The sequence below is a fragment of the Garra rufa genome, chromosome 17 (genome assembly GCF_049309525.1).
Source record: "Garra rufa chromosome 17, GarRuf1.0, whole genome shotgun sequence".
NCBI lineage: Eukaryota > Metazoa > Chordata > Actinopteri > Cypriniformes > Cyprinidae > Garra > Garra rufa.
The window spans coordinates 29,583,176-29,609,479 of NC_133377.1; the positions used below are offsets into that span (position 1 = coordinate 29,583,176).

The 26,304-nt window shown below is 36.6% G+C and overlaps 2 protein-coding genes across 6 annotated transcripts in view; one reads left to right on the top strand and one right to left on the bottom strand.

The window, feature by feature from the left end:
* igf2bp3 (insulin-like growth factor 2 mRNA binding protein 3) overlaps positions 1-3,708 on the top strand; it is a 35,617-nt gene extending 31,909 nt beyond the window's left edge. For all 4 annotated transcript variants that reach the window (XM_073822009.1, XM_073822008.1, XM_073822011.1 and 1 more), the window contains one exon: positions 1,074-3,708. In XM_073822009.1, the coding sequence (XP_073678110.1) occupies positions 1,074-1,172 (99 nt within the window). In that variant the 3' untranslated portion in view covers positions 1,173-3,708. The remainder of the gene's footprint in view (positions 1-1,073) is intronic.
* An 8,770-nt stretch (positions 3,709-12,478) lies between these two features.
* On the bottom strand, positions 12,479-26,298 carry gpnmb (glycoprotein (transmembrane) nmb). Of its 2 annotated transcripts, none has more exons than XM_073822131.1 (12): positions 26,197-26,298; positions 25,427-25,558; positions 23,988-24,131; positions 23,666-23,839; positions 23,410-23,571; positions 19,441-19,761; positions 19,169-19,228; positions 18,828-19,067; positions 16,045-16,150; positions 15,554-15,777; positions 13,531-13,624; positions 12,479-13,441 (listed from the first exon to the last, which is right to left on the bottom strand). In XM_073822131.1, the coding sequence occupies exons 1-12, from the start codon at positions 26,264-26,266 to the stop codon at positions 13,294-13,296; spliced, it is 1,875 nt and encodes a 624-aa protein (XP_073678232.1). In that variant the 5' UTR covers positions 26,267-26,298; the 3' UTR covers positions 12,479-13,293. The 2 variants fall into 2 exon arrangements, with proteins under 2 accessions (XP_073678232.1, XP_073678231.1); XM_073822130.1 differs by having other exon boundaries at positions 23,970-24,131.
* Positions 26,299-26,304: the final 6 nt, after the last annotated feature.

The window sequence follows — 26,304 nt, forward strand, 5'->3', positions numbered from 1 at the left end:
ACCTTTTAATTGTCCAAATCAAAAGAGAAAACGGCGAACCTGTCACTGCATCAGCTCACAACAGTCTGTACAGTAGTTAGGCCAGCGAAAGTTTTGTAAAGAAATGAAACCAAGTCGCAACAACAATTTCTCGCACTCTCACAAATGCTCCCAAATATAAGGTCGCGCAGATTAAATTTTGGGAGCATATGCGCCCAAAACGGTCGCAATTTCGAGCCCTGAACTAACGTGGCTGTGTTATTTTTTTTTCGTGCTGTCTTACAATGAGGCAACAAAGAACATGCATTACTCTGCTGAACATAATTAGAAATGGATCAGGAGACAGCTTAAAATTTCAGCGTTTATTTGCAGATTTCAAATATCAAGTCTAAACAGAAAAAAATTCAGAAACTTCGAACTCTTAGAGGCTAAAACTGTCCGCTCTTAAAAAGTCTGTCACACAATTTTGGACCGGCCAGAAGCAATTACCAAACTGGATCCGTGTTTATCATACTTTGCGACAGTGAATCAAAGTTATTAATTATACAGGCTACATTCAAGATAAATTGTTAATATTTGTTTCTTCAACACTATCTAAAGTTTTAATGCCTGTATAAAACAATTTAATGCTTTTTAATGCCATTTAAGGCCTTCATTTTCGCAAAATCAATTTAATGACTTTTAATGCTTTTTAATGCTCCGCGGAAACCCTGTCAAAGGCATCAGGGCTAAAGTGGAGAGAACAAAGACAGTGGTCTTTAGGAGATTTTATTTGTCCACAGGCATCTTCGCAATTCTTTCGTCCTCTTATCGCTAGGAAAACAGTCCATATTTACATCACTTCTCTTGTTGTCGTTTGACTGAAAATTACAGCCGAAAGACACTGTGCCACCATATTAGTATTTTATTTTCAGAGTTGTGCAACCATTTTACATCAACATAATGGCGCCCCCCATAGTCTAAAATGTGAGTCTTTCATCGGTTTTCTACTACATATTTTAGAAAGAGACATATAAATTATGTTATATCAAGCTATACAAGTGATTTAAAATAATAAAAGTATCTCGTTTTGCTTTTTCTTTCATGTGTACCAGCTGGCCCAGAGGAAGATCCAGGAGATTATCGCTCAGGTGAGGAGGCAGCAGCAGCCCAAGGCCTCGGCCACAGGTCCACCAGTCGCCCGGAGGAAATAGAGCCACTGCGTCTTCTCGGAGACTAAAAGGACACGGGACGCGTCCATCTCAGGGGTCAGGGAATGTCCTTACAACCCCGCCCGCTTTTACACCCATTCCTCCTGAAGTTTCAATGAGATTGCGTACACCTGCACCACAATCCTGCCCCCCTTTCAAAAAAGCATACAAAAATCAGCCACCCAGTCCTTGCCTTAATAGGTTAACTGCACAGACCTTAATTGACAGACGTTAAAGTTTGTTTTTGTTATGAGTTTATCAGGAAATGCAGAATTTGAGTGTAAAGGCTTTTCAAGCCTGTTTTTTAGGGTAAGGAATGGGTGACACAGGGTGGGGTTTAAGGTCTTTGGCTTGAGATGGAAAGAGGATTGTTAACGGAAGTATGCTGTCCCGGGATCCATAGTGGCATTTTATAACTTTGGATGCATTTTATAGATTAAATAGATATATATACATATATGAAATTATGAAAGAAGGTGGAGCAACACTGCCACTTATGACTGAGGGAAGTGTTGATTGGTGTTGGCCAGGAAACCAAGTTAATATGCATTTTACTGATCTACCTCAGGCTAGAGTACCTCAGAAGAAAAAAAAGAAAATGATATATGAAAAAAATGTTCTGTTCTTTTTTTTATTTTGCTTTGTGGTATTTTGTATACTTTATAAAGCTAATAGTTCTTGAACATTTTTATTTTTTTAAGAAAATGTAAAATTTAGTCTGTAGTTAACGGATGCTGCTCGAACTCCGCCTTGCGCCGTTTGCACACGCGACGAATAACTAACTGTATATACGTTTGCGCGCGTCGCGTGGGCGAAAGAGCGGCGTTCGGGCTTCTACGTTAGCTACAGATAGGAGAAAGAAAAGAAAAGCGCCTCAGTGTCGCTGAGGAGCCACCACCCTCTGAACACCGTCAAAGTAATGAGAAATAACGCCACCCGTACATACCGCAGCAATGCCGTGCTAATATGCTAATAACTGTCTCGGCGGTAGCAGACGTTTCACCCGCATTTCATTACACTTCAGTTAGGGTTGGATGCAAGCAATAGAGGTCAGGGATAAGCAAGGTCCTGCTGCAACCTCTTTGACACCCCCTCATCCTCAGCGCGACTAGTTGTCTATCAAATTAAAATAACGACCAGCCCGATTGAGGTTGTTTTTTCTTTTCCCGCGCTCATCGCATTTTTTTTTTCTTAGTTTCCGTTTCCAAATAACGCGCTCCGTTTGGTCTTGGGACGGGCTTGTTTTGTTTTTGCATCAAACTGGGCTTTACATGCCGAAGATTTTCAGTGTTTAACGTCAGTCAATGCATGTCAGGGGTTCGGGGAGTTACACTGTTTGCTTTTGCGTTGATAGCTATAGGTTACAATAGTCAAGGGCGCGTCTCTAGGCTAACGAGCAGTAACGTAGAGATGGACGCGCGAACGGTTTCATTTATATCTTTCGTTTATCATTCAAAGTGGAAAAAGCAAAAAAAAAATATATATATATATAAAATGAACTTTAGCAAAGAAAAAACGAACGTTTAGTAAAGAAACTGAGAAACCAATATTCCTTTTGTTTTCATGCAGAATGTAAATATGATTTGATTGTGGTAAAAGAGTGCATCCATGCTTCCACACTAGTAAGGCCATTGTCTACCTCAGCTGAGGAAAAGGGTGGGAGGTGGGGAATCCTTCCATCTCACCCGAGACCTCCAGCGCGCGCAGCGATACCTCAAGTCCCTTGCGAACACTTCCGCACTGGGTACGCGCGTGGCGCCGAGCGCTGACCAGAGGGGCACAAGTGATCGTTTTGTTTTTTCTTTCCACCCTTCTCTTACACCGTTTTTGATCTACCTCTTATTAGGAAAGTATTTAAATTAGAGGCATATTGCTATGTGTTAGAATCTATAGGGTCATGTTCCATCTGCCCCCTTCCTCACAGAAAATAAAAATATCATTTAAGAAAAAAAAAAAATCATGTATGGCTAGACTTTAAAAATGAGTGAGAATGATTTTGTTTTTTTGCCTGCAATTTATTCTCTGCAAACTGATTTGAAACCTCACCTTATTGCTTTTTTTCTGCTTCTTGGTTTGGTGGTGTGGCTTCCTTGTATTGGGCTTTATTTCTTGCATAAGTATTGTATTAAAAGTCAAAGTGTTTATTTGGGATCTGATGGCTATAGAAAAGTTTGTTTTCAAGGGCCTGCTTCATTTCTTGCTTATGAAATATGAACAATGAAGTCTTTATTTTTTACTTTTTTTCCATGTCTTATGGATGCTACAGTTGTTTTCAGATTTATTATTATTTTTATTTTTATTTTTTTTTTGACTGGGATCTGATCCAATTTCATTTCATGGCTGTGTTGTGTGGTGAGTCATGTTTCAGTGGGAATGTGATGTGGAAATCCAGGAGCTGGAATAGTTCCGGGGAAAAAGTGGTCCGATTTCAGCATGATAAGCAACATCCCCTCCGACCGTGCTTGTGTGCCCTCACACACCTCCACTTGTCAAATGCCTCTGATACAAAGAAAATAATTAAAAGTCAAGTTGGCTCCTAGCAATGATTGTTTGTCATTCCTCGGTTGTTCTTTGTGTCCATATTTGTTGGATGTTTTTACAGTTAATGTGTGTGGCCAAAATTACACTAACACTAGTATTTTCACCAGCTAAAATGGTTTTAAGTTGGTTATTTCCATCTTTTGCTGTAGTGTGTCAGCAGGAAATATCAGTTTACATTTTACAGTTACAGTTTACAAAAAATCTGTTTCGATTATTATAATTGATGGCAAAATCAATGTTCAGAAATGTAAACTAATATTTTATACTGACACATTACAGCAAAAGGTAGAAATAACTGACTTAAAACCATTTTTAGCTTGTGAAAATACTAGTGTTCTAATCATTTTGGCCACCACTGTATATTTGGGAGCACTGATTTGTGAACTGGTAGGTTGTTGCCTCCCTTCCATCCCCAAATATTAGTTTAGTTTAATATCAGTTCAAAGACAATGACACCTACACACTTAAAAATAAAACATCTTTACTGTCGTCTATAGTTTGACGAATCTTTACCATCCATTAAAACTTTCCATTGTTCAAAATGTTATTTAGTGAAAAACAAAGGTTCATTAAGATGTGTTTTCTTTTTCTTTTTTTTTCCTTTTTTTTTCCTTTTTTTTTCTTAATTATTGGGGAACCAAATTTTTTTTTAATACCATTATTGCAGCAAAAATGGGAAGAAAAAAAATCCCCTTTATACAAGATGTAATGTAAGTGTCAGGTGTCCTCAGGATGTGTCTGACGTTTCGGCTCAAAATACCCTACAGATTTATTTATTATATAATTTTGAAAATGTCTATTTTAAAGGCTGTATCAGCGATTCTAGGCTGAAACATAAAGTGTCACATTCAGCTGACCTTACTTCACGATTCGCTTGCTGCCTGCCCCATAAATTGGCTGTAAAAAAAGGGTCCAAGATATGCGGGGGGAAAAAATCGGTGCTACCAACCATTCCACAGAAAAACAAACAGTGTTCCAACCAATCACCGTCAGGGGGTTGGTGTTGTGGACTTTCTCTCTGCCTCCCTCACATCCCTGCACCAGTATGAAAGTCCACAACACCAACCCCCTGACGGTGATTGGTTGGAAATAAATAAATACTCATTAAAATGTTAATAGAAAATCATTTTTAAAAATGAAAGATTCAGAAAATATTGAAGGAGATCCTGTAATAATTTAGATTTACAGTAGTAACAACAAATTATAATTTTATATGATATGTCTTAACATGTTTTTAAATATCATGGTTTCATTATAAACCTGGTGATTATATCTAGGTGGACAACCACCATAATAAAATATGATATTTACCATCTGAATCTAACTATGTCATGTCAACAAATTGAAAAGTCAGTCATCTATTAATTATCTTGTAAATTATTGTGCCTTTAGCCCCAACAGCAGGGGCGACTTTTACCCCAAATACCATACTTTTACATATTCTTTTCGTTATTGAAAAACTGTTGGCTTTAATTATCTCAAATCAAACTGGGAATTGTTGTGGTTGCTAACCAGTTCTTTATTGTTATTATGTGTTGTAGTAATACTGTCGTAAAGTCATGCTGATGCGCAGGCTTTGCAGTTGTACCGTATTCTGGTTTGTTGCCGCTGAAGTTCATTGAGTAAACTAGCATTCTCCCGAAGCTCTGTTTGTATGTGTTTTTGTTAAACATAACATTTGGCGACGAAGATGGCTTTATCTCTGCCTCCTCCTGAGCCATTTCTGCCCCACGCTGGTGAACCTGTCGTGCCGTGGGAGCGCTGGTATGTGGCGTTTCAGACGTACCTTGTAGCCGCGGGCTTGGATGATGTCGCAGACGGGAGAAAGCGCGCACTTCTCCTCCACTGTCTCGGCGCTGAGGGATTACGGATCTTCCAGACGCTCGGCACTGCAAATACATACTCTGACGCTGTTGCACGACTAAAAGGGCATTTTCAAAAGACTCATAGCGTGCTGTTGAAACGACTTAATTTCAGACAAAGATGCCAGCGATCGGGTGAGTCAGCCAGTCAGTTTGTCGCTGATTTAAAAAGCCTTGCTGAGCCATGCAAATTCGGTTCTCTTCGTGACGAATTAATAAGAGACCAACTTATTGAAAAAACAAATAGTGCACGGGTCAGAGAGAGGCTGCTTATGGAAGATGATAGGCTTACTTTGGATAAAGCTCTCACTCTTGCGCTCCAAATTGAAGAAGCTACACAGTGTGCAGCTAAAATTGCAGAGACTAATGCAGCTAAAACTGATGTCACTTCTGTACCTGCAAATGCAGTCGTGGATGAGGAGTTCCAGCCTGCAGGTGCAATCATCCAGCAAACTCAGCCTCAGTCAAGTCAGCAAAGACGAAAATGTGGCAACTGTGGCTCCATTCGTCATGCTAACAGGTCCCCAGACTGCCCAGCTTTTGGTCAAAAGTGTAGACATTGTGGTAAGCTTAATCACTTTGCAAGGTGGTGCAGATCAAAGTCCAGTTCACAGTCTTCACCAGCAGTAATTCATACAGTTGGTCCTCACTCAGTCACTTTTTCTACATGTGGTGTGCAGCTCAAGGACTGTTGCATTCCGCTGCTTCTTGACACAGGAGCTAAAGTGTCATTGCTTAATATGGCCACCTACAAGGAATTTTTCTCTGATGTTGAATTGCAACCATCAAATCTGAAGCTCTGTGGTTATGGCCAAGCCAGCATTGCAGTGACTGGAGTGGTCAAACTGCCAGTACGTTATGGAAGAAAATGTCTACCAGAATTTCCATTCTACATAACTCAGCAGGGAGCTAATATCCTGGGTCTTGATCTGTTCCTTAGCCTTGACTTTTCTCTGCATGACAACAGTGGTGCAACCATCCTTCAGGTAGACTCTCCATGGCAAACACAGTTTCCCGATCTATTTGGTGGTTTAGGCTGCCTCTCTGTTTTTGCCCACAAACCCCTGCTTAACCCAGATGTACCACCTGTAATCCAGCCACTGCGACGAGTGCCTCTAGCCATGCGTGACAAGATCACCACTGAACTACAGGGAATGCTAGCTTTAGACCTCATTGAGCCCATTGATGCTTCCCCTTGGGTCTCAAATCTTGTGATTGTGCAAAAGCGGTCTGGGGGCATACGTCTCTGCGTTGACCTTCGGGGGCCTAACAAGGCTGTGGTGCCAGACAAATACCCATTGCCGACAGTTGAGGAACTCACAACACTCTTCTATGGCTCCTCAGTGTTCACAAAGCTGGATCTTAGGCAAGGTTACATGCAAATACCCCTGCATGAGGACAGCAGAAACCTGACTGCATTCGTGACTCACATGGGGTTGTTCCGTTTTAAGAGGATTCCTTTTGGCCTAAGTTCGGCACCTAGTTGCTTTCAGAAAATCATGGCTACTGTCCTAGCAGGGCTCCCTGGTACAGCTGTGTACTTGGATGATATTGTGGTGCATGGAAAGGACATGGCAACCCATGACGAATGCCTCAGACGGGTGTTCACAGCTCTGTCTAGACACAATCTAACGTTGAACACAGAAAAATGTGTGTTTGCTGTCCCAGCAATAGACTTTGTAGGTCTTCGGGTGTCCAGTTCAGGTATCACACCATTGCAGTCCAACGTCAAAGCCATTCTCGACCTTCCAGTGCCAACCTCAGCTGGACAGATCGCATCCTTCCTCGGCATGACTGCTTACTATCTCAGGTTCTTACCCCAGTATTCTGAAATCACTGCCCCTCTGCGACAGCTGCTCAAACATAACACCCCCTGGGCATGGACAGCAGATTGTGAGCAGGCTTTTCGACGACTCAAACACCTTCTCACGTCACCGCCAACTCTAGCTCATTTTGATCTCTCCAGTCCGACCCTGGTGACCTGTGACGCATCAGCGGTAGCAGTTGGGGCAGTCCTGTCACAGCTGCATGATGGTATTGAACTGCCTATTGCTTTTGCATCACGGGCTCTAAGTACTGTGGAACAGAAATATTCAGTGGGAGAGAGAGAGGCGTTGGCGTGCATTTGGGCATGTGAGCGCTGGCACATGTACTTATATGGTCGATCCTTTACTCTCAGAACAGACCACCAGGCTCTTACTTCCCTCATGTCCTCTGCTGGAACAGGCCACAAGCCCCTCAGGCTGCACAGATGGGCTGACAGGTTGAATCAGTACAACTACCAGCTGCTGTTCACTCCTGGAAAAGACAATGTGGTTGCAGATTTCCTGTCACGTTCAGCGGCGGATCCAGCTAGCACAGCCAATCAGCCAGAGTCAGATGTAGAGAGTGACCTTGTGCAGTTAGTGTATGAGCCCTTACAGACTGCAGTGTCACTTGAAGAACTTAAGCGAGAGTCTGCAAATGACCCACTCTTCGTTACCCTCAGCACCTACATTCAGAACGGCTGGCCATCTCAGCTGAGCACTGACCTGACACCTTTCTCCCGAGTCAGAGCAGAACTGACATGTTGGGGTGAGTCATGCATTGCACGGGGGCAACGAGCAGTCATTCCTCTGTCTCTGAGGGGGCAGGTGCTGGCAATGGCACATGAGGGGCACGTGGGGATAGTTAAACTGAAGCAGAGGTGCCGAGATTCAGTTTGGTGGCCAGGGATTGACAGAGAGCTAGAAGCTCTTGTGCGTGACTGTGCACCTTGCCTGCTAAGTGGTAAAACAGGTGCTCCAGCACCACCACCTTTGCAACCTGTTGACTGGCCCACCAAGCCATGGGCGCATCTACAGATGGACATTTGTGGGGAGCTTGCCTCTGTTCCTCACCATCAGCGGTTTCTAGTTGTGGTGTATGACCTCCACTCAAAGTGGCCCGAGGTTGCACCTATGGGCTCAGTTACAGCCTCCGCAATGGTTGATTTCCTGGAGCAACTCTTTTCCCGATGGGGAATCCCGCAGGCCATTACCACTGACAATGGGCCGCAGTTCGTTTCCAGTGAGTTTTCATCATACCTGGCTGCTAGGGGCATAGTCCATATACGCACTGCTTTCTACCATCCGCAAGCTAACGGTGGAGTGGAAAGATTTAATCAAAGTCTGAAAAATGGCATATGTGCACACCTTGCCCAAGGCTTTCCGTTTAAGGCGGCTCTCTCCCAGACCCTCCTGCATTATCGCGCTACCCATCATGCCACCACTGGGGTGTCTCCTGCCTGTCTCATGCCTGGCAGGGAGCTGGAATTACCGTTGAGCAGGCTGCGACCACCTAATCAGATCCCAGTGAACACTTCGATTCGGGCACGGGTTCATCAACATCAGCGCAACATGAGAGCCAGGTATGACAGCAAGCATCATGTTCGGCCCACAAAAATCAGAGTACAGGACTGGGTAAGAGCCCGTAGGCCGCATCGCAGCAATAAATTGAGCTCATTCCTGTCTGAGCCCCTCCAGGTCAAACGCCAACTTGGGCCAGTCACTTTTGAGCTAGCTAATGGATCTCGCTGGCATGCCAGTTGTCTTCGAAGAGTGCCCAACCCCTCTGTTATGGAGAAAAACCTGCACCGACCTCTGGACTTCATTCTGCCTCCACTAAATCTGGAACCTGATGGAGTCGCCGGGCAGGATGTGAGAACCGAAAGCTGTCTGGGCCCACGATCTCAAGATGCCTCTATGACAGCTCGCCCTGTCAGGACAAGGGCACGTCCTGCACATTTTCAGGATTTCGAAGCTACATTTCATACTTAAGCTTAGTGGGAGGGGGGAAAATGTTGTGGTTGCTAACCAGTTCTTTATTGTTATTATGTGTTGTAGTAATACTGTCGTAAAGTCATGCTGATGCGCAGGCTTTGCAGTTGTACCGTATTCTGGTTTGTTGCCGCTGAAGTTCATTGAGTAAACTAGCATTCTCCCGAAGCTCTGTTTGTATGTGTTTTTGTTAAACATAACAGGAATCATTAGGACGAATTGTCTGAAAATGTATTAAATTATTTAACGTTTCTCATTCGCTAAAATCTTCAACATACAAAAAAAGATTAAGATTAAGATCATTTTTTTATCTTGTAAACTACGTATATACAGCATGTTAGCCTATATGCACGTGTGTATGTGGGAACACGTCCGTATCACAACACGCTGCCCATATCCTAAATAAAAGCCGAATGAATGGTACTCGTATGTAGTTGCAGTACGCCAGCCGCAGTTCAGCGTGTGAAAGCACAATGGGCGCGCGCTGCCTCTGCTCTGCTTGCGCATCCAGTGTGAAACCGGCGTCAGATACTCTAAAAAAAAAACGTCTGTTTGGTTTTGATTAACATGTCTTTGGTACTTGAAATCATGCGTTTTAAAGCCATAATACTTTAAACTTCTGATATACAGTTTTCTGAGCCCACACATCCAAAATGAAGGCACAGAAAGCAGCTGTCACAAGGCAAGTAAGTACTAAACTAAGTAAAGTAAACTTGCTTTCATTGCTAATGCTTAAACTTACGCTAAACTATGCTTACTTTAGTTTAATATCAGTTCAAAGACAATGACACTTACACTCTTAAAAATAAAACATCTTTACAGCCGTCTATAGTTTGAAGAATCTTTAACATCCATTAAAATTTTCCATTGTTTAAAATGTTATTTAGTGAGATTTATATAACCAATTGTATATAACCTTTGGGAACCAAAGCTTTTTTAATGCCATCATTGCAGCAAAAAGGGGAAAAAAAGTTTTTTTTGAACTTTTATTTTAAGCTGTATGTATTTGAGAAATATTTTGAAGGTGACCTATTATATCCCCTTTATACAAGTGTCAGGTGTCCTCAGGATGTGTCTGACATTTCAGCTCAAAATACCCCACAGATTTATTCTATATTTTTGAAAATGTCTATTTTGAGTGGATATTTTTTTTGGTACATGGCTCATTATAATCCAAATGAGCTGCTGCTGCTCTCCACCCCTTTTAGCTGTGGCTCTACAGCTTGTACCTCAAAACAGTGTTGCCAATTTAGCGACTTTTCAGACCCCTTAGCGACTTTTTTCCAAAAAAAGCTCCTAGCGACAAATCTAGAAACTTCTTGGACAAACCTTATTTAGTTTATTATGAGACTCTCTGGTACTGCCGCGCCAGCGCTAAGTCTTGCCTTCCCAGTGCGCACGCTCTCCCTCTCTCTCTATCTGCCTCTGCTCTGTTCAGTGATTGGCAGAGGTGCAGCATTTCCAGATTTAAAAAAAAAAGATATTCTGATGCTTCTAACTCTATTTTACATGCAAGTGTAGCCGAAATCACAGCACAGCCATTGTCTTATTTGTATGTGTATTTTAATTTCATTAGACAATGTCCTGATTATGAATCACGATTTTAGTGTAGATTAGGTCTTCGAGAGCTGGTTATGTAGTCCTAATGGGCCGCGTTTCAGTCACTATTTCATATTTACCCCGTTGTCTGACAAAAGAAACCGTAAAATATATCAAATTATCTATGAAATATATAAATGAAAAGTTTTATTGAATTTTGCTGCATTAAATAGCAGTATGTGAGCACAGACAAGACAATACGACGTACTGGCGTCATGAATATGCTAATGAGCAACATTATATGCTCGTTTAGCAACATTTGGCACTTGAAATCACGCGTTTTAAAACCATATTGGTTTAAACTTCTGATATACAGTTTTTTGAGCTCACACATCCAAAATGAAGGCACAGAAAGCAGCTGTCACAAGGCAAGTAAGTACTAAACTAATTAAACTAAACTTTCTTTCATTGCTTATGCTTAAACTGTCAAATACACAGAAGTTAACATACAAAAACAGTCAGTTATGTCTGTGAAGGTAAACTGCTGGGAAAGAAACTGCATGTTTATATTAGATATGTGTGGCAATAGCATAATATACAGTAAATAAGTCAATAAATCCACTGCTCTCATGTATCTTCCGAGGCTGGGACTTTAAATAATGTTCTGTGCTCGTCTGTGCAGCCAAAGACAGAAAAGTTAGCATGCTTTGCTCGAACTTTTGCCATGGCTTTGAACTGCTAACGTTAAACCGTTGTCACTTGCGAAAACAAAATGGCGGCGCCGTGGGTGGAAAACATGCAGGAGGTGCGTTCACGCCATATCGGAATTCCCGTAATTACGAGATTCCAACTTGTAAAAAGCGTTCTCGTCCTCGTAGAACTTGTAACTACAAATTGTACAACCTGACCAACGTAGGCTCTTTTTAGGCGCTGATAGTGTTGCCTTAGGAAAAGCATAATTCCAAATCCGAGGACTAATAGCTCCGAAAACGTCACGTGTTGTCATCTCGAAATTACGGAAATTACCATATGTGACCCTGGACCACAAAACCAGTCATAAGGTTACATTTTACAAAACTGAGACGTATACATATGGAAGCTCAATAAATAAGATTTCTATTGATATATGGTTTGTTAGGATAGGACAATATTTGGCCGAGATAAATTTGAAAATCTGGAATCTGAGGGTGCAAAAAAAATCTAAATACTGAGAAAATCACCTTTAAAGTTGTCCAAATTAAGTTCTTAACAATGCAAATTACTAATCAAAAATTACATTTTGATATATTTATAGTAGGAATTTGACAAAAAATCTTCATGGAACATGATCTTAATTTCCTAATGATTTTTGGCATAAAAGAAAAATCAATAATTTTGAGCCATACAATGTATTTTTGGCTATTGCTACAAATATACCCCAGCGACTTAAGACTGGTTTTGTGGTCCAGGGTCACATATGGACTGAACGCAGCAAAAGGGAGCGGCTCGTTTTTCTCACATGCTTGCAGAGAAATGCTTTAAATTGGTCACCAGTGTATAAAAATGAGAGATTGTGTAGATCAGTAGCAAATAGTGGTTTAGAAATTTTATTAGAATATTTATGTATATATAGCACATAAGTGGATCCGTTTTGAAAATCATAAGAGAAATACTTTCCAAAAGTGCTGTTAAATGTTATTTTTTTCAATACACAAGCATACCAAAAGCATTCAAGCTTTATAAAAGAAATGGTTAGTACAGTGATTTCTAATGAAAGAACAGCTTAATTACCATCAAACAGGTTTTCTCAAAAAAGTTAATTAGGGCCCGAGCACTACAGTGCGAGGACCCTATTGGAATTGCTCCGTTTATTATTTCAAATTAAATCCTTAGACATTCAAAATGAACCCAACATCTCTTAACTATAGTCAAAACAAAGTATAACTTCTCAGAACATTACAAAACATCCACCTTCTCACTCAACTTCCTCCTCCTTTCTTCAAATCAAGGAACATGTCAAATCACTGAGACCATGTCACTTGAAAAAACAGCAAAAGCAGTTATTTTCAGCTTTAAATGGAGAAAGCAAAACTGACTTCTTATGCACTGGATTGTGATTGGTCAGTTAGTATTTGTTTTAGGCATTGTAGATGATGGAAACCCCTGTAGATCTGTTATATCTGATCTCTTTCATTCCAAATCTTCAATTTAAAAATCTTTAAAGCTGGCACATTATATAACTAAAATACTATGATTACTTGTTCTAGCTATGCTGATGCCATTATGATCTAATTCTGCTGAAAGCATGTGCCTATGAGATCACTTTTGTTATTCTCATAGATAAACTACAACCAAACTGATGTATTGAATAAATAGCAACTGGTTGCAGCAAGAACTGTGATCAGTCTATAGTGGCTTGTCTGTCAATAAACGGCTTCTCTCCTCATCAGCAGTGAACAGAGCTGCTCTTAGTTTGCTTACACTCCAGCTACCAGCATTTCTCTCAGCATCTTCCAACATAGAGCGTCTCACCGGACGATAGACTTTATATCGCCTGAAAGGGATACAAAAATAAAAATAAAAATTGGATAAGGATGTATATAGTTATGTTTTCAAAACATCAGTTTGGTTAGTGGTACTCACTTGTAAACCATGATGGCAATGAATGCAAAGACTGAAATTAGCACAGCGCTGGAAGACAGAACCACCTCAGCAACATGGGAGGATTTAGTAGTCTCTAAAAGAAAGAAAGCGATAAAAATGTAAATAATGTTTATAATTATGTAAATATTAATTTTAAGTCTGTATGTTTATTTATGAATATATAAATCTATATTGGTGGGGATCAAAAATCTATCACTATTCTTTGTATAGTGTTGTGATTAACTAATGGTATTGGAAATTGTATTTGTTAATTGAAATTAAATAATAGATGACAAACTTAAAACTTAAATTATAAATGTTGTCTAGGCAAATTAAATGTTTAAATTGAAGGCTTAAAATTACTAAAACTGAAATAAAAAATAAAGCAAAAAAATCAAAAATTAATAAATACTATATTAGTATATAAAATACTGAAATAAAGTTAAAAGAAAATAATTAGATGAATAACGTGAAATGTTTTAAAAATGACAAACTGAAATTTAAAAAGCTAAATAGAAATGTAAAAAAAAAAAATACACAAAACTTTGTAAAAAATTACTCAAATTAAACCAAGAAAATAATTAAAAAAAAAAACAATTTAAAATATTTATAAATATTATGATAGTACATTAGAAATATTAAAATAATGCTAAATTAAAATAACTGAACAAAAAAAAAACAACAACTTGAAACTGGTTAAAAATGTATTTAAAAGTACTAAAACTGAAATACAAATAAAGCTATATAGAAATGGTTTATAGGTTTCAAAAGCACATAAAATGACTAAAACATACTAAAAATGATTACAAATAAATTTAAAGCAAATTCTAGATAATAGCTAAATAGTTAAAACATGAATAAATACTATAATAGTATCAAAAACTGAAATACTAATATAACACTGCTGTGTAAAACTGCTTTGGAACAATATATATTAAAATAATTAAAAAAATAAATATACATAAACTAATAAAATGACAAAAGCACAAAACTTGCTAAAAATGTCAAATTAAAGAAAATGATAAAAAGTAAAAAATACAAAATAATAAATACTATATATTAAAAACACTGAAATAAATCTAAAATAAAATTAATGAAAAACAAACTTAAAAAAATGTGAAACGTTTTAAAATGACTGAAACTGATATTAAAGAAGCTAAATAGAAATGTTTAAAGAAAAAATAAACAAAACTTTCTAAAAAATTACAAAAATAAAAGAAAATTATTATATAAAATATTAATAAATACTATGATAGTATATTAAACATATTGAAATAAAGATAAAATAAAATTAATAATTAGATGAAAAATAAACTTAAAACAACTCAATTACAAATGACTATAACTAAAATACAAATGAAGCTAAATAGAAATTTTAAAAAAGATTTCACTTAAAACTCACTAAAATGATCACAGTTAAAATTAAAGCAAATTATAAAAAATAAAAGCTAATTTAAAACATTAATAAATACTATATCTAAAACTAGAATATTAAAATAACACTTCTGTGTAAAACTTACTAAAAATGACAGATTAAAATTAAAACCAATTATAAAAATAAAAGCCAATTTAAAGTATTAATAAATACTATATTAGTATATTAAAAATACTGAAATAAAGCTAAAAAATAAAACAACAATTAGTTTAAAAAGCCAATTCAAAATATTATAATATTAATAAATACTGATAGTATATTAGAAATATTAAAATAAAGCTAAAATAAATAATTAGATGAAGAATAAACTTAAAATTACTAAAACTGAAATACAATAAAGCTAAATAGAAATGTTTTTAAAAAAAGTTTTTCTAAAGCAAATAAAATGACTGAAACGCTAAAAATGACTACAATTAAAATGAAAGACAGTTCTAACAAATAAAAGCTCATTTAAACCATGAGCAAATAATTTAATGGCCTCTAAATAATACTAAAAAAGTTTGAAAATTGGAACATATATTAAAGTGATTAAAAAAAGAAAAATAAATAAATAAACAGACAAAATTGACTAGAATACTCAAGACTGACTTATGTCAGGGCTGTTGCCAACTGAAACTGAGGTGGTGGTGGCAAGAGCCAAGCCTCCAGGCAGACCCAACGTGATGTTAACACAGTAATTGCCCGGCGTTTGGAAAATGCGGGTCAAACTGATCTTGCATCCTTCCCCGTAAGGGGCCACGTCCTCACACACGATATTCTTGACCTCCCGACAGGCCGAGTTGGCCACTATGGTGCAGGCCACTGAGGGAACACTGAGAAAAAGAGAGATGATGCTCATTTAAATGTGTAAGATGTCTGTATGTGATCCAGAGGTCATCAGTGTTGTAAATGTGATTGAATGATTTTGACGTATATGATGGTGACAAGCTGTGAAATGTCTCAGCTGCAGGGCTTCCAACGCTCACTGCAGATCACAATCATCTACGTCTAATAAATGCTCCTTACTTTCTGGCTTGTCATGTGAAGCACAAGATCTTGTGTCTGTGCATTACATAGATTTGTTTTTGTGTGAATCTCACCTGCCTGAGCAAGTCACCATGAAGTTTACAGACGTGTTGGACACTTTGTCAGCCGACACCTTTAAAATCTCATTGGCTGGCAGGTCCTGCAGACCTAGAGGAGGTTCTGTAGAAACAGACATAAACATTGATGTGATAATAAATGTAATAATTAAAAGCTTTTGTATATTATATTGGAATACAATACAAAGTATCACTAGGTTAAAAACAACCCAGTGCTAGATGAAATATGGACAAACTCAGCGAATAGGTTGTTTTGACCCAGCGGTTGGGTTAAATGTTTATTAGTCTTAACTATTGTTTAAAATAAGACTATATGGCTGGCTTAAAATGAACCCAAAATAGGTTGTAAATTTAAAAGCTCAGACACATAATTACTAGAGGCATCAGCAATAATCAAAAGGTGAACATTTATTAATAAGAAATTTAGAAAATGTTTAGTATTTAATCATTATATATTAACTTATTAATAAATGTTATTAGAACTATACCAATTTAAGCAATAGTTGAGTTAAAACTACCTGATAGGTTGGGTCAAAACAACTCAATCGCTGGCTTTGCACATCATATTTCACCCAGCGCTGGGTTGTTTTTAACCTAGCATTTTTTTTTACAAAGTGTGCAAAGTGGTATTTCAGTATAATTTATCATTGATTAACATTACAGTTTTTGTTTGTGTTTTAAATTAGAGTTAAAGTTAAAATTGTAGTGATTTTGTTGTTTTGTCATTTTTATTTGTTATTTATTCAAATGCTGGGTTATTTTTAATATTTTTTTTTACGTGGGTGCTGGGTATCTTTTCTGCACTCTAGAAAATGCTGGGTTATTTTATTGAACCCAAATGCTGGGTTTAGCCTGTTGGGCCATTTTATTTGGTTATTTAATTTTTTTTAACCAGGTGTGAACAGTTTTTCTGCAAAAATGCTGGGTTATTATTTTTTTTACACAAATGCTGGGTTCAGCTTTTGGGTCATTTTATTTGGTTATGTTTTTTATATTTTTCCCCCAGGTACTGCGTAATTTTTCTGCATTCTAAAAATGCTGGGTTATTTTTCATTTTTACACAAATGCTGGGTTCAGCCTGTCTTTATTGGGTTATTTTAGATATTTTTTTTTACCCTGGTGCTGGGTAGTGTTTCTGCACTCTAAAAAAATGCTGGGTTATGCTTTTTAACCAAAATGCTGGGTTCAGCTTCTTGGGTCATTTTAAATATTTTTTTACACAGATGCTGGGTAGATTTTTTCTACACTCTAAAAAATGTTGGGTTATGTTTTTAACCCAAATGCTGAGCTCAATTTGTGTAATTTTATTGGGTAATTTTAAATATTTTTACCCAGGTGCTGGGTAGCTTTTCTGTGCTCTTAAAATGCTGGGTTATGTTTTAAACCCAAATGCTGGGTACAGCTTGTTGGGTCATTTTATTGGGTAATTTTAAATATTTTTACCCAGGTGTTGGGTAATTTTTCTGCATTATAAAAATGCTGGGTTATTTTTCATTTTTACACAAATGCTGGGTTCAGCCTGTTGGGTCATGTTATTGGGTTATTTTAGATATTTTTTACCCTGGTGCTGGGTAGTGTTTCTGCACTCTAAAAAAATGCTGGGTTATGCTTTTCAACCCAAATGCTGGGTTCAGCTTCTAGGGTCATTTTATTGGGTTATTTTAAAAAAGAATTACACAGATGCTGGGTAGTTTTTTTCTACCCTCTAAAAATGTTGGGTTATGTTTTTAACCCAAATGCTGGGCTCAGCTTGTTGGGTAATTTTATTGGGTAATTTTAAATATTTTTACCCAGGTGCTGGGTAGCTTTTCTGTGCTCTTAAAAAAAAGGTTATTTTTCTTTACCATACAAACTGAACCCCGCATTTGGGTTATTTTATTGGGTAATTGTTTATAATTTTTTAATATAAAAAATGCTGGGTTATTTTTTTAACCCAAATGCCTGTTGGGTCATTTTATTGGGTTATTTTTAATATTTTTACCCCGGTGCTGGGTAACTTTTCTGCGCTCGAAAAAATGCTGTGTTGTTTTTTTTTTTTTTACCCAAATACAATATTTGTACCAAGGTGCTGGGTAGTTTTTCTGTAACTCAGCTGCTGGGTCATTTTTACTGTCAATACAAATGATGAACCCCATCACAATTTTATGATTGTAAAAGACTGACTTGACATAGAATAAAAAATACTGTATATGAACTGTTCTTGTCTTATATATACACAAACAGATTTTAGAGTGTAATTTTATTATTTAAAATTAAAAACCTTCAATAAGTTGACTGACCTATGTCAAAAAACAACCCAGCAAATGGGTTAATCTATAAAACCTGGGTCAAAATGATCCAACGTGTGTTCTGTCCAATAATTACTCAGTACTGGGTTGTCACATAACCCAGAATGTTTTTTTACAAATTCTTTTTTTTTTTTACAATTTCAAGTTTACGTCTCACGATTCTGAGTTTACACCTCACAGTTCTGAATTTTTTCTCGTAATTGAGTTTTTTTTTTTTTTTGCTTCCACTAAGAATAAAACAAAAAAGGTAATTGTGACTGTATCTCATCATTCTTACTTTTTCTTCCACACTTTATATCTCACACCTCTTTTCTTTTCAGAATTGTGAGTTCAGTTATGAAATATAAACCCATAATTAAAGCTTCCATAAGTTTATGATAACCCTGATATTTTGGTCATGTTATGACAAGTTCTCAAGTTGAAAGATGTTGTCAAATGTGTTTTTCATAAATTCCTGCTTTTTTAAAACAAGTGGTCCAACAAACTTCTTACCAATGATGATGATCTCGTCTTCAAAGGAGCCATACATATGGCGGAAACAGTCTAACTCCGTGAAGTGTGTGTGTGTGATAATTGGCCGTGAGGTGGGCTGTTTATAGGTGGAACTGGCCTCAGGTACAGCACTTCCTGTAATAGATGTCACCTCTGAATCAGTTTGGAATGGTTCGGTTGTTGGGACAGCAGTTGTAGGAACTCGAGGAGTGGTAGCTGGTGAAGGGCTGGTGACAGGAGCTAGAGAAGGAATTAAATTAAATGCATTGTAGAAATGTCTTGTTCTATTAGATATAATTTAGTTAGATGTTTTTTCTTGCTTTGAACACAACTTGTCTCACCCTTGGTGGTGTCCATTTTGCTAGTAAATGCATAAGTGCTAGGCGGTAGCGTAGGCATTGCTGAAAGTGAAAGTGATTAAATTATTATATAGAATGACTCTATATTGCCTGGCCTTTAACATGACAGCAGTTTTAAGTATAGGTTTGCTTTCCTCTGTGAGATAAATGGACACATTTTGTCCTGATGGAATATAATGAATATGATATGTCTGGCTTGGATAATATGATATCTGTTGTCCGGGAGCGTAAAGTGCCTGTGTTTATGAGATTACCTGTGGTCTGAGCCTGTGTAAAGTGCATTGGTGTTGGAGTTGGTGGCGGGCAGGGCACACGGAATGACGCCTCCACGAGGAGCTTGACTGTAACGTTTCCAAGCTTGTTATACGCGTGGGTTGCCACATTGCTGTGGGTGACCAACTGGTTGCCATCACGAAAGTCCCAAATGAAGTCCAACGCATCAGCTGTCTTAAGATAGTTACTTGGGTCGTGGATCTGGACGTTAAAAATCACATCTGACCCTCTGACAAAGACGTTTTTGTCAGGTATGCTGCCTGCATGCTTTTGGGAAATGTTCACAGAGAGCGGAATCTTATCTGGATGAAAAAAACATACAAATTATCAGTTATATGTATCAAGGGCATTTCCTCCGAGGAGGCAAATATACTTGATGAGAAAAAATAAAAATAAAATAGTAAAACAATGCCAATATTACAAAGTACAACATTAAGAATTGTATAAATCACTTGTTTTTCCTAAACATTGTCCAACAGTGACACCAGCAGGTAAAGTTATAGCAGGAGTCTGCGTCTCTCTCGCCTCCCCTGAGCCCATTGAGTTTTAACAGACCCCCTAAAGCATGCGGTGAGTTTGCTTCGAAATGGGGAAAAGTCACATGAGAGGAGGCAATGCCTCTATCATGATATGATTAGATATGACTGGTTATGTTTGGCTGTGATTGGCTTATGTGATAAATCCCGCCTCTTGCGTTCATGCCCGTTCTGTGTTCAGTCTGATGGAACAGTAAAATGGCGAAGACTTATTTTAAAAAGTAAACAACTCACACACTTAGATATAACCACTTTGCTACATCAAAATAAGACGTAAAATGGCCTGAAACATGATCTGTGGGAGTTTTTAGTGAGTAATTAGCTTGGTGAAATTTAAAGTAAATTGTGGTGCCTGTGACCACTATTTACCACGCTTTGATGACTGATGATCCGAAAAATTCAAAAATAGTTAAAAGTTAACTGTTAAAAAGAATAGCTGAACATACGTTCATAAAATATACTGTTTAAATTGTTAGTTATTGCTTTGGAATAAAATGCTTAAAATAACTTGAGTTTCATACATGGCTTTAATAAATCTAATATTGATTACATTGTTCATTTTAAAATATACAATAGAATTGTTTTGGGGTTTTTTTGATAGTAAAAGTAATGGTTATTTAACCAGGCAAGGGAGAAAAACAGTTCAAAGATTAGAATAATTAAAAAAAATTAATGATTTTTTAAAAATAAAAATAATTAATAATAATTATAGATAATTCTCATTATTCATAAACAACATATATACATATATGTTGTAATCAGTCTTTCTACTTGATATTTTTGTGGAAACCTTTTTCAGGATGCTTTAATGAATAGAAAGTTTAACATACTTTGTTTAAAATATAAATTATTTGTAACATTATAAATGTCACTTTTAATCAATTTTATGCATCCTTGGTGAATAAAAACATTAATTTATCTCTCTCTCTGTCTCTTACCCTCTCTCTAACTCTATTTAATTTCACCTACCTAACTTTTAATTGATAGTGTATTATGGTTTCCACAAAAATAATGTTTTCCACATTAATAATAAAAAAATGTTTGTTAAGTACCAAATCAGTATATTATGGGGTACGGAATTTGATTTAAGTATTTTTCAGGTCTGGGAAAGTATGGAAAAAAAGAAAGCAGAGTATGGAAAACTATTTGTGTTTACAGACTTTTGCCCCTATTTAGTTTTTTTTTTTTTAAATAGAAAATTAAGAATTTCCTGAAAATAAAATTATTGTACAAGAAGTTCAAGGTCCACTTTTTCGTTATGCAAAATGCAGGTTATACGCATTTTGGGAGTTTTCTTACAATATTCCTAGCACCGTATTACATAGCCTCAAGGACCTTTGCAAAAAAAAAAAAAAAAAAAAAAGACTTTTATGTGTGCACAAGAAACCATTAAACTTGGCTTATAGGACAATGCACACAAAGCCACCTATTGTGTCATCTGCCCATTTCGCTGTGTGGCCTCCACAAAGTATGCGTTAAAGAGACCTAAAGCCTTGAAATACGGCATACTGCCCTAATGAAAGCCAAGTTTTAAACACTTTTTTTTCTACAGTACCTGTCTTTTTTATAAACCCTTGAACTTGGCAAATTTTATGTCATTAGACCATTTCATGTCATGGTTTCTGTGCCACCACAGAGGATGTGTATTGGCCAATCCTATCGTAAACATATCAAAATGTGACTTTTGATTAGTAATATGCATTGCTAAGAACTTCATTTGATCAACTTTGAAGACTGTTTTGTAATATTCTGATTTTTGTGCACCCTAAGATTCCAGATTTTCAAACAGTTGTATCCCAACTAAATATTTCGTCTTTTTCGACACTATGTGACTCAATAAAAAAAAAAAAAAAATCTCCTCTCTTCTTGATCCTCCCTTTCTAGCCTGTTTTTCCTCTCTTTCTTGATCTTCTCCTTCTAGCCTGCACTCTTCTAACAACGCCTGATATATGGTATTTTTGAGCACTTCCTATGTTGATCTGCCTCCTTAGGATGAATCACTTGTTGTATTCCCAATTGTAAGTCGCTTTGGATAAATGCGTCAGCTAAATGAATAAATGTAATTAGGGCTGGGCCGATAAACGATATCATATCGAATCGCGATAAAATTTATGTTAATAACGATGATAGGCTTTAGACATTTTTTGCTCGATATGGATTAATCTAAGAGCCAATCACACAGTAGAAATATGCGACAACAGCCAATCGGCGTACAGCGTGCGTGTGCACGTCAAAGTACAAAGTTCATTTCCTACCGCACTTTGTGAAGCAAACTTAACACCAGGACGACAAAAAAAAGAGAGAGGAAGCAGCGACGAAAGTGAAACTAACTTCGAGTTATTATCCAAAGATGTTGAAATTGTCGACAAAAAAGGTAGCACGAATTCCGTTATATAAGTGGTTTGGCTACCTCAAAAGTGACTCTTAGCTCAGCTGAGAGTTTGGCGCGATTGTTAAAACTGAAACCGAAAGCAAAAAACGCACGCGCATTCAAAAGCAATTTTAATCCCCCTTGTTTAGAGAGTGACTCCCCAATGCACGCAAATTAGGCTACATGAGGTATCTAGGCTGTTATTAGTATGTAGGCTATGATAGGTTGTGTATGTCTATAGCTCTGTATCATGCTTGAAATATTCGGTCTCTATTTGCACTTTGAATATTTAGAGAGTAGCCTACTTTGATTATGGCTGAATTGTCTGCACTTAATACGATTAAGAAAGAACTGTGTCGTAATCTTTTGTTATTTATACTGTAGATTGTTTCAAAATGCAGTGGTTGCCTCTAATTTAAATAGCTCAACCTATAATAGAGAAAATAAACAATTGTGTTAATAATAATAATAAATAAATAATTGTTACAAATTGTTTTTACAATAACTTTATGTTTACATTTTGTACATTTACTCTCATTTACCATACTCTGTCACAACTTTTATTTTTTAAATTTATTTTAGTAAGTTGTTTTAATTTTTAAGGCCAAATCTGTAATCTGTTTTTGTTAATAAACTATACTTTAAATGTAATTTAATGAACCCTTTCATTTTTGTGGCTTTAGTCATTGTTGGGATACTATTTGAAAGCTGGCAACATCAACAGCTTATATCGAAATGTATATCGTTATCGTTCAATATGGGAAAAAATTATCGAGATTACATTTTTGCCATATCGCCCAGCCCTAAATGTAATGTAAATGTATATTGTTCTGTCGTAGCAAACCATACATCAATGGTTATTCATTCAGCTTTATACATAAAGCTTATTTATTCAGCTTTCAGGTGATGTATAAATCTCAATTTCAAAAAATCAAAAATCCAAATTATCTATGTATATAGAAATTATGCATACATTTTTAAAATCTCATGTTATGATCCTGTATATAAATACAATTAAAACATGAAAAAAGTAACTGGCTGACCTGTTATGAAGAACACAGTATTGTCCACAGAGAGTGGGCTGTACTTCCTGCGCTCACGTTTACGGTACACCATCACCTCCATCACACCAGCTCCAAACGTCATGTTAGTGGTATTCAGAGTCAGATGGGAGGAGGAACCATCACATGTCTCAAAATACTGGCCTGTGAGGGAGAACACAGGATGTGTGCTTACATTATGTGGAATAAATTACTAAAACACTGCTATCTTTCAGGTCAGTGAACGGCTGAAACTCACCCATGGTGTGCCACACATACACATAACCTCTACGTCTCCAGTCATTGCTCTGAGGAAAAGGCTTTCCATCAGGAAAAACATTGCACCTCTTCAGATCTGTACACCTTCCAAAGCCATAGTCATCCAACCAGGATGTCCAGTTAAACACGTATCCTGAACGCACCTGTCCATTGGCTGAAAAATAGGTAAAGGTGTTAAAGCATTTCTTCCTTTTTCAGGAACATAAAAGCAACCTTTTTAAAATACAGGTTATTTTTCTCTTTGCAATTGTACATTGTTTAGAGATTGTAGGCATGTGAAGCACCTGAGGCCTCCACCATACCGTCGTCACAGTGCTCATCATACACCAGGTTGCCGTTGCTGTCCTCCTTCTGGCAAGGTGGAAACTCCAGAGCTGCAGTGAAAGTGATGCACGAGCCATTTATTGCAGGACTGTCGCTCGTGAGGCGCACTTTCGGTGGTTTATCTGTGATGTTCACGAGAGGGCATTGAATGATTAGTGTGTGGGATCATTACTGTCATGCAGCACATTTTTCTGTCCCCATCATTTTTATGTTAATATAATGGAGAAAATAAGATCAGTCTCACATTTGCAGTCTTGGGGTAATGCATTACAAGTAATTCTAATCAGATTACTTTTTCCAAGTAAATAAACTAGTGAAACGCAAACTCAGAATATGATGCAAACCTGCAATAATTAAATATGTTATAGCACAAATGAACTTTATGTATTTAATCTTACTGCTGAACTTTGATGGTCCAAATCAACCATATGAATAAGCAAAAGTGACTTACTTAAAAGTGGGGTTTTTTTGTTGAGAAAAAGTAACAAATGTAATGTAACACATTACTTTCCATAAAAAGTAACTGTCTTAAGTTACTTTTTAAGCAAGTACCAAAATATTGTAGTGCATTAGTTTTTGTAATGCATTTCTTCAACACTGCATAAATATATATATATTTTTTGTGCACAGAGAAATGCATAAATATTTACACAAACCTGAATAGAAACAGATTAAAGGACACACAATTTTCTAAAGTTTCTAAAAGTAAAAGTAAAAAAAAAAAAAAAAAACTTTTTTTTTTTTTTTTGTTTTTTTTTCACTTGTGGCCTTAATGTCTTTCCACCACAAATTTTTGTAATATTACAAAACCAATTAGATTATTTTCCTCCTGGGTGGAAATGACATAATTTTGGTGGGAAAACACACAACTAAAGGGGTAAATGAAAATGTATAAATCAAATTAAAATTAAAGAATAAATAAAATTATTACTTTTATTTAGCAAGGATGCTTTAAATTGGTCAAAAGTGATGATGAAATGTTACAAAAGATTTCTATTTCAGATAAATGCTGTTCTTCTAAACTTTCTATTCATCAAAAAAAAAAAATTCTACTCAGCTGTTTTCAATATCATAATAATAAATGTTATTTTGAGCAGCAAATCAGATTATTACAATGATTTCTGAAGGATCATGTGACTGGAGTAATGATGCTAAAAATTCAGCTTTAAAATCACAAGAATAAATTACATTTTACAACATTCAAATAGAAAACAGTTATTTTAAATAGTGAAAATATATATTTTTTAATTGTACTGTTTTTTGCTGTACTTTGGATAAAATAAATGCAGGCTTGGTGAGCAGAAGAGACTACTTTTAAAAAAAATACATTGAAAATGTTACTGTTAAAAAACGTTTGACTGGTATATAAAAATATTTCCTATTTATTTTGTATAAGTAAGGTAAATTAAACTCTTACCATGTCTGCGATTCAGCTGTTGTTTCAAGGGGGGATACAGAGATTCGTCCCAAGGGTTCGTGTCCGGTTCCCATCCAGGGATTGGAAATGGAAAAGGGGCTTTGTGTTTGTGAGGAAACATGTCACCATAAGCTGCACGAATGACGGAGAAAACAAGTATTTTAAAAACATTGTGAAAGACTGAAACTGACAGCTCGAATACCTCGATTTCGTCGCTAATCATGAAACTATTACGCGAAAATAAATAAATTATTTTCCTTTTAAATTTCATCAAATTTAAGAGAAAAACTGCTTGTTACACACAGGGAATTTGTCACTTTATATATCTGTCGAAAACATGAACCTAGAAAAAATCACTACAGGTGCGAAAAGTGTGACAACTAGCCCCAGTCTCCCCTAAAAGAAGTGAAATGCGCTTAATTTGAACACTTAAATAGTTTAGTTTATATGCTTATAGATGCTGTCTTCTTAAATATTCTTAGATTTTAAAGAGGAGTCTAAAAGTGAAGACTATAACATATTCTTACAGTCTGGTGGTGAACGAAAGTGCTTTCACAAGACTGTCTCGTCTACTGTCACATAACGCGGCAGCATAATTAGTTTCATGAGACTGCACTGCGCGGAAGAAAAATGAGCGTATTCCAACAGTTATGATCTTGATTTACCAATCACTTGTTAAAAACGTCAACACTTAATTATTATAAAAACAAACTTGCCTAACAGCATCAAAATGTATTTATAAATATATAAATCCGTAAGTTACTACTTACTTTTTTTGCTGTTCGTTACAGGAACGAACAATGCCCAGACTATCACAAGTAACATTTCCAAATGGATCATGTCGGATTGTTGAATAAGAATACGAATGTAATTTATCC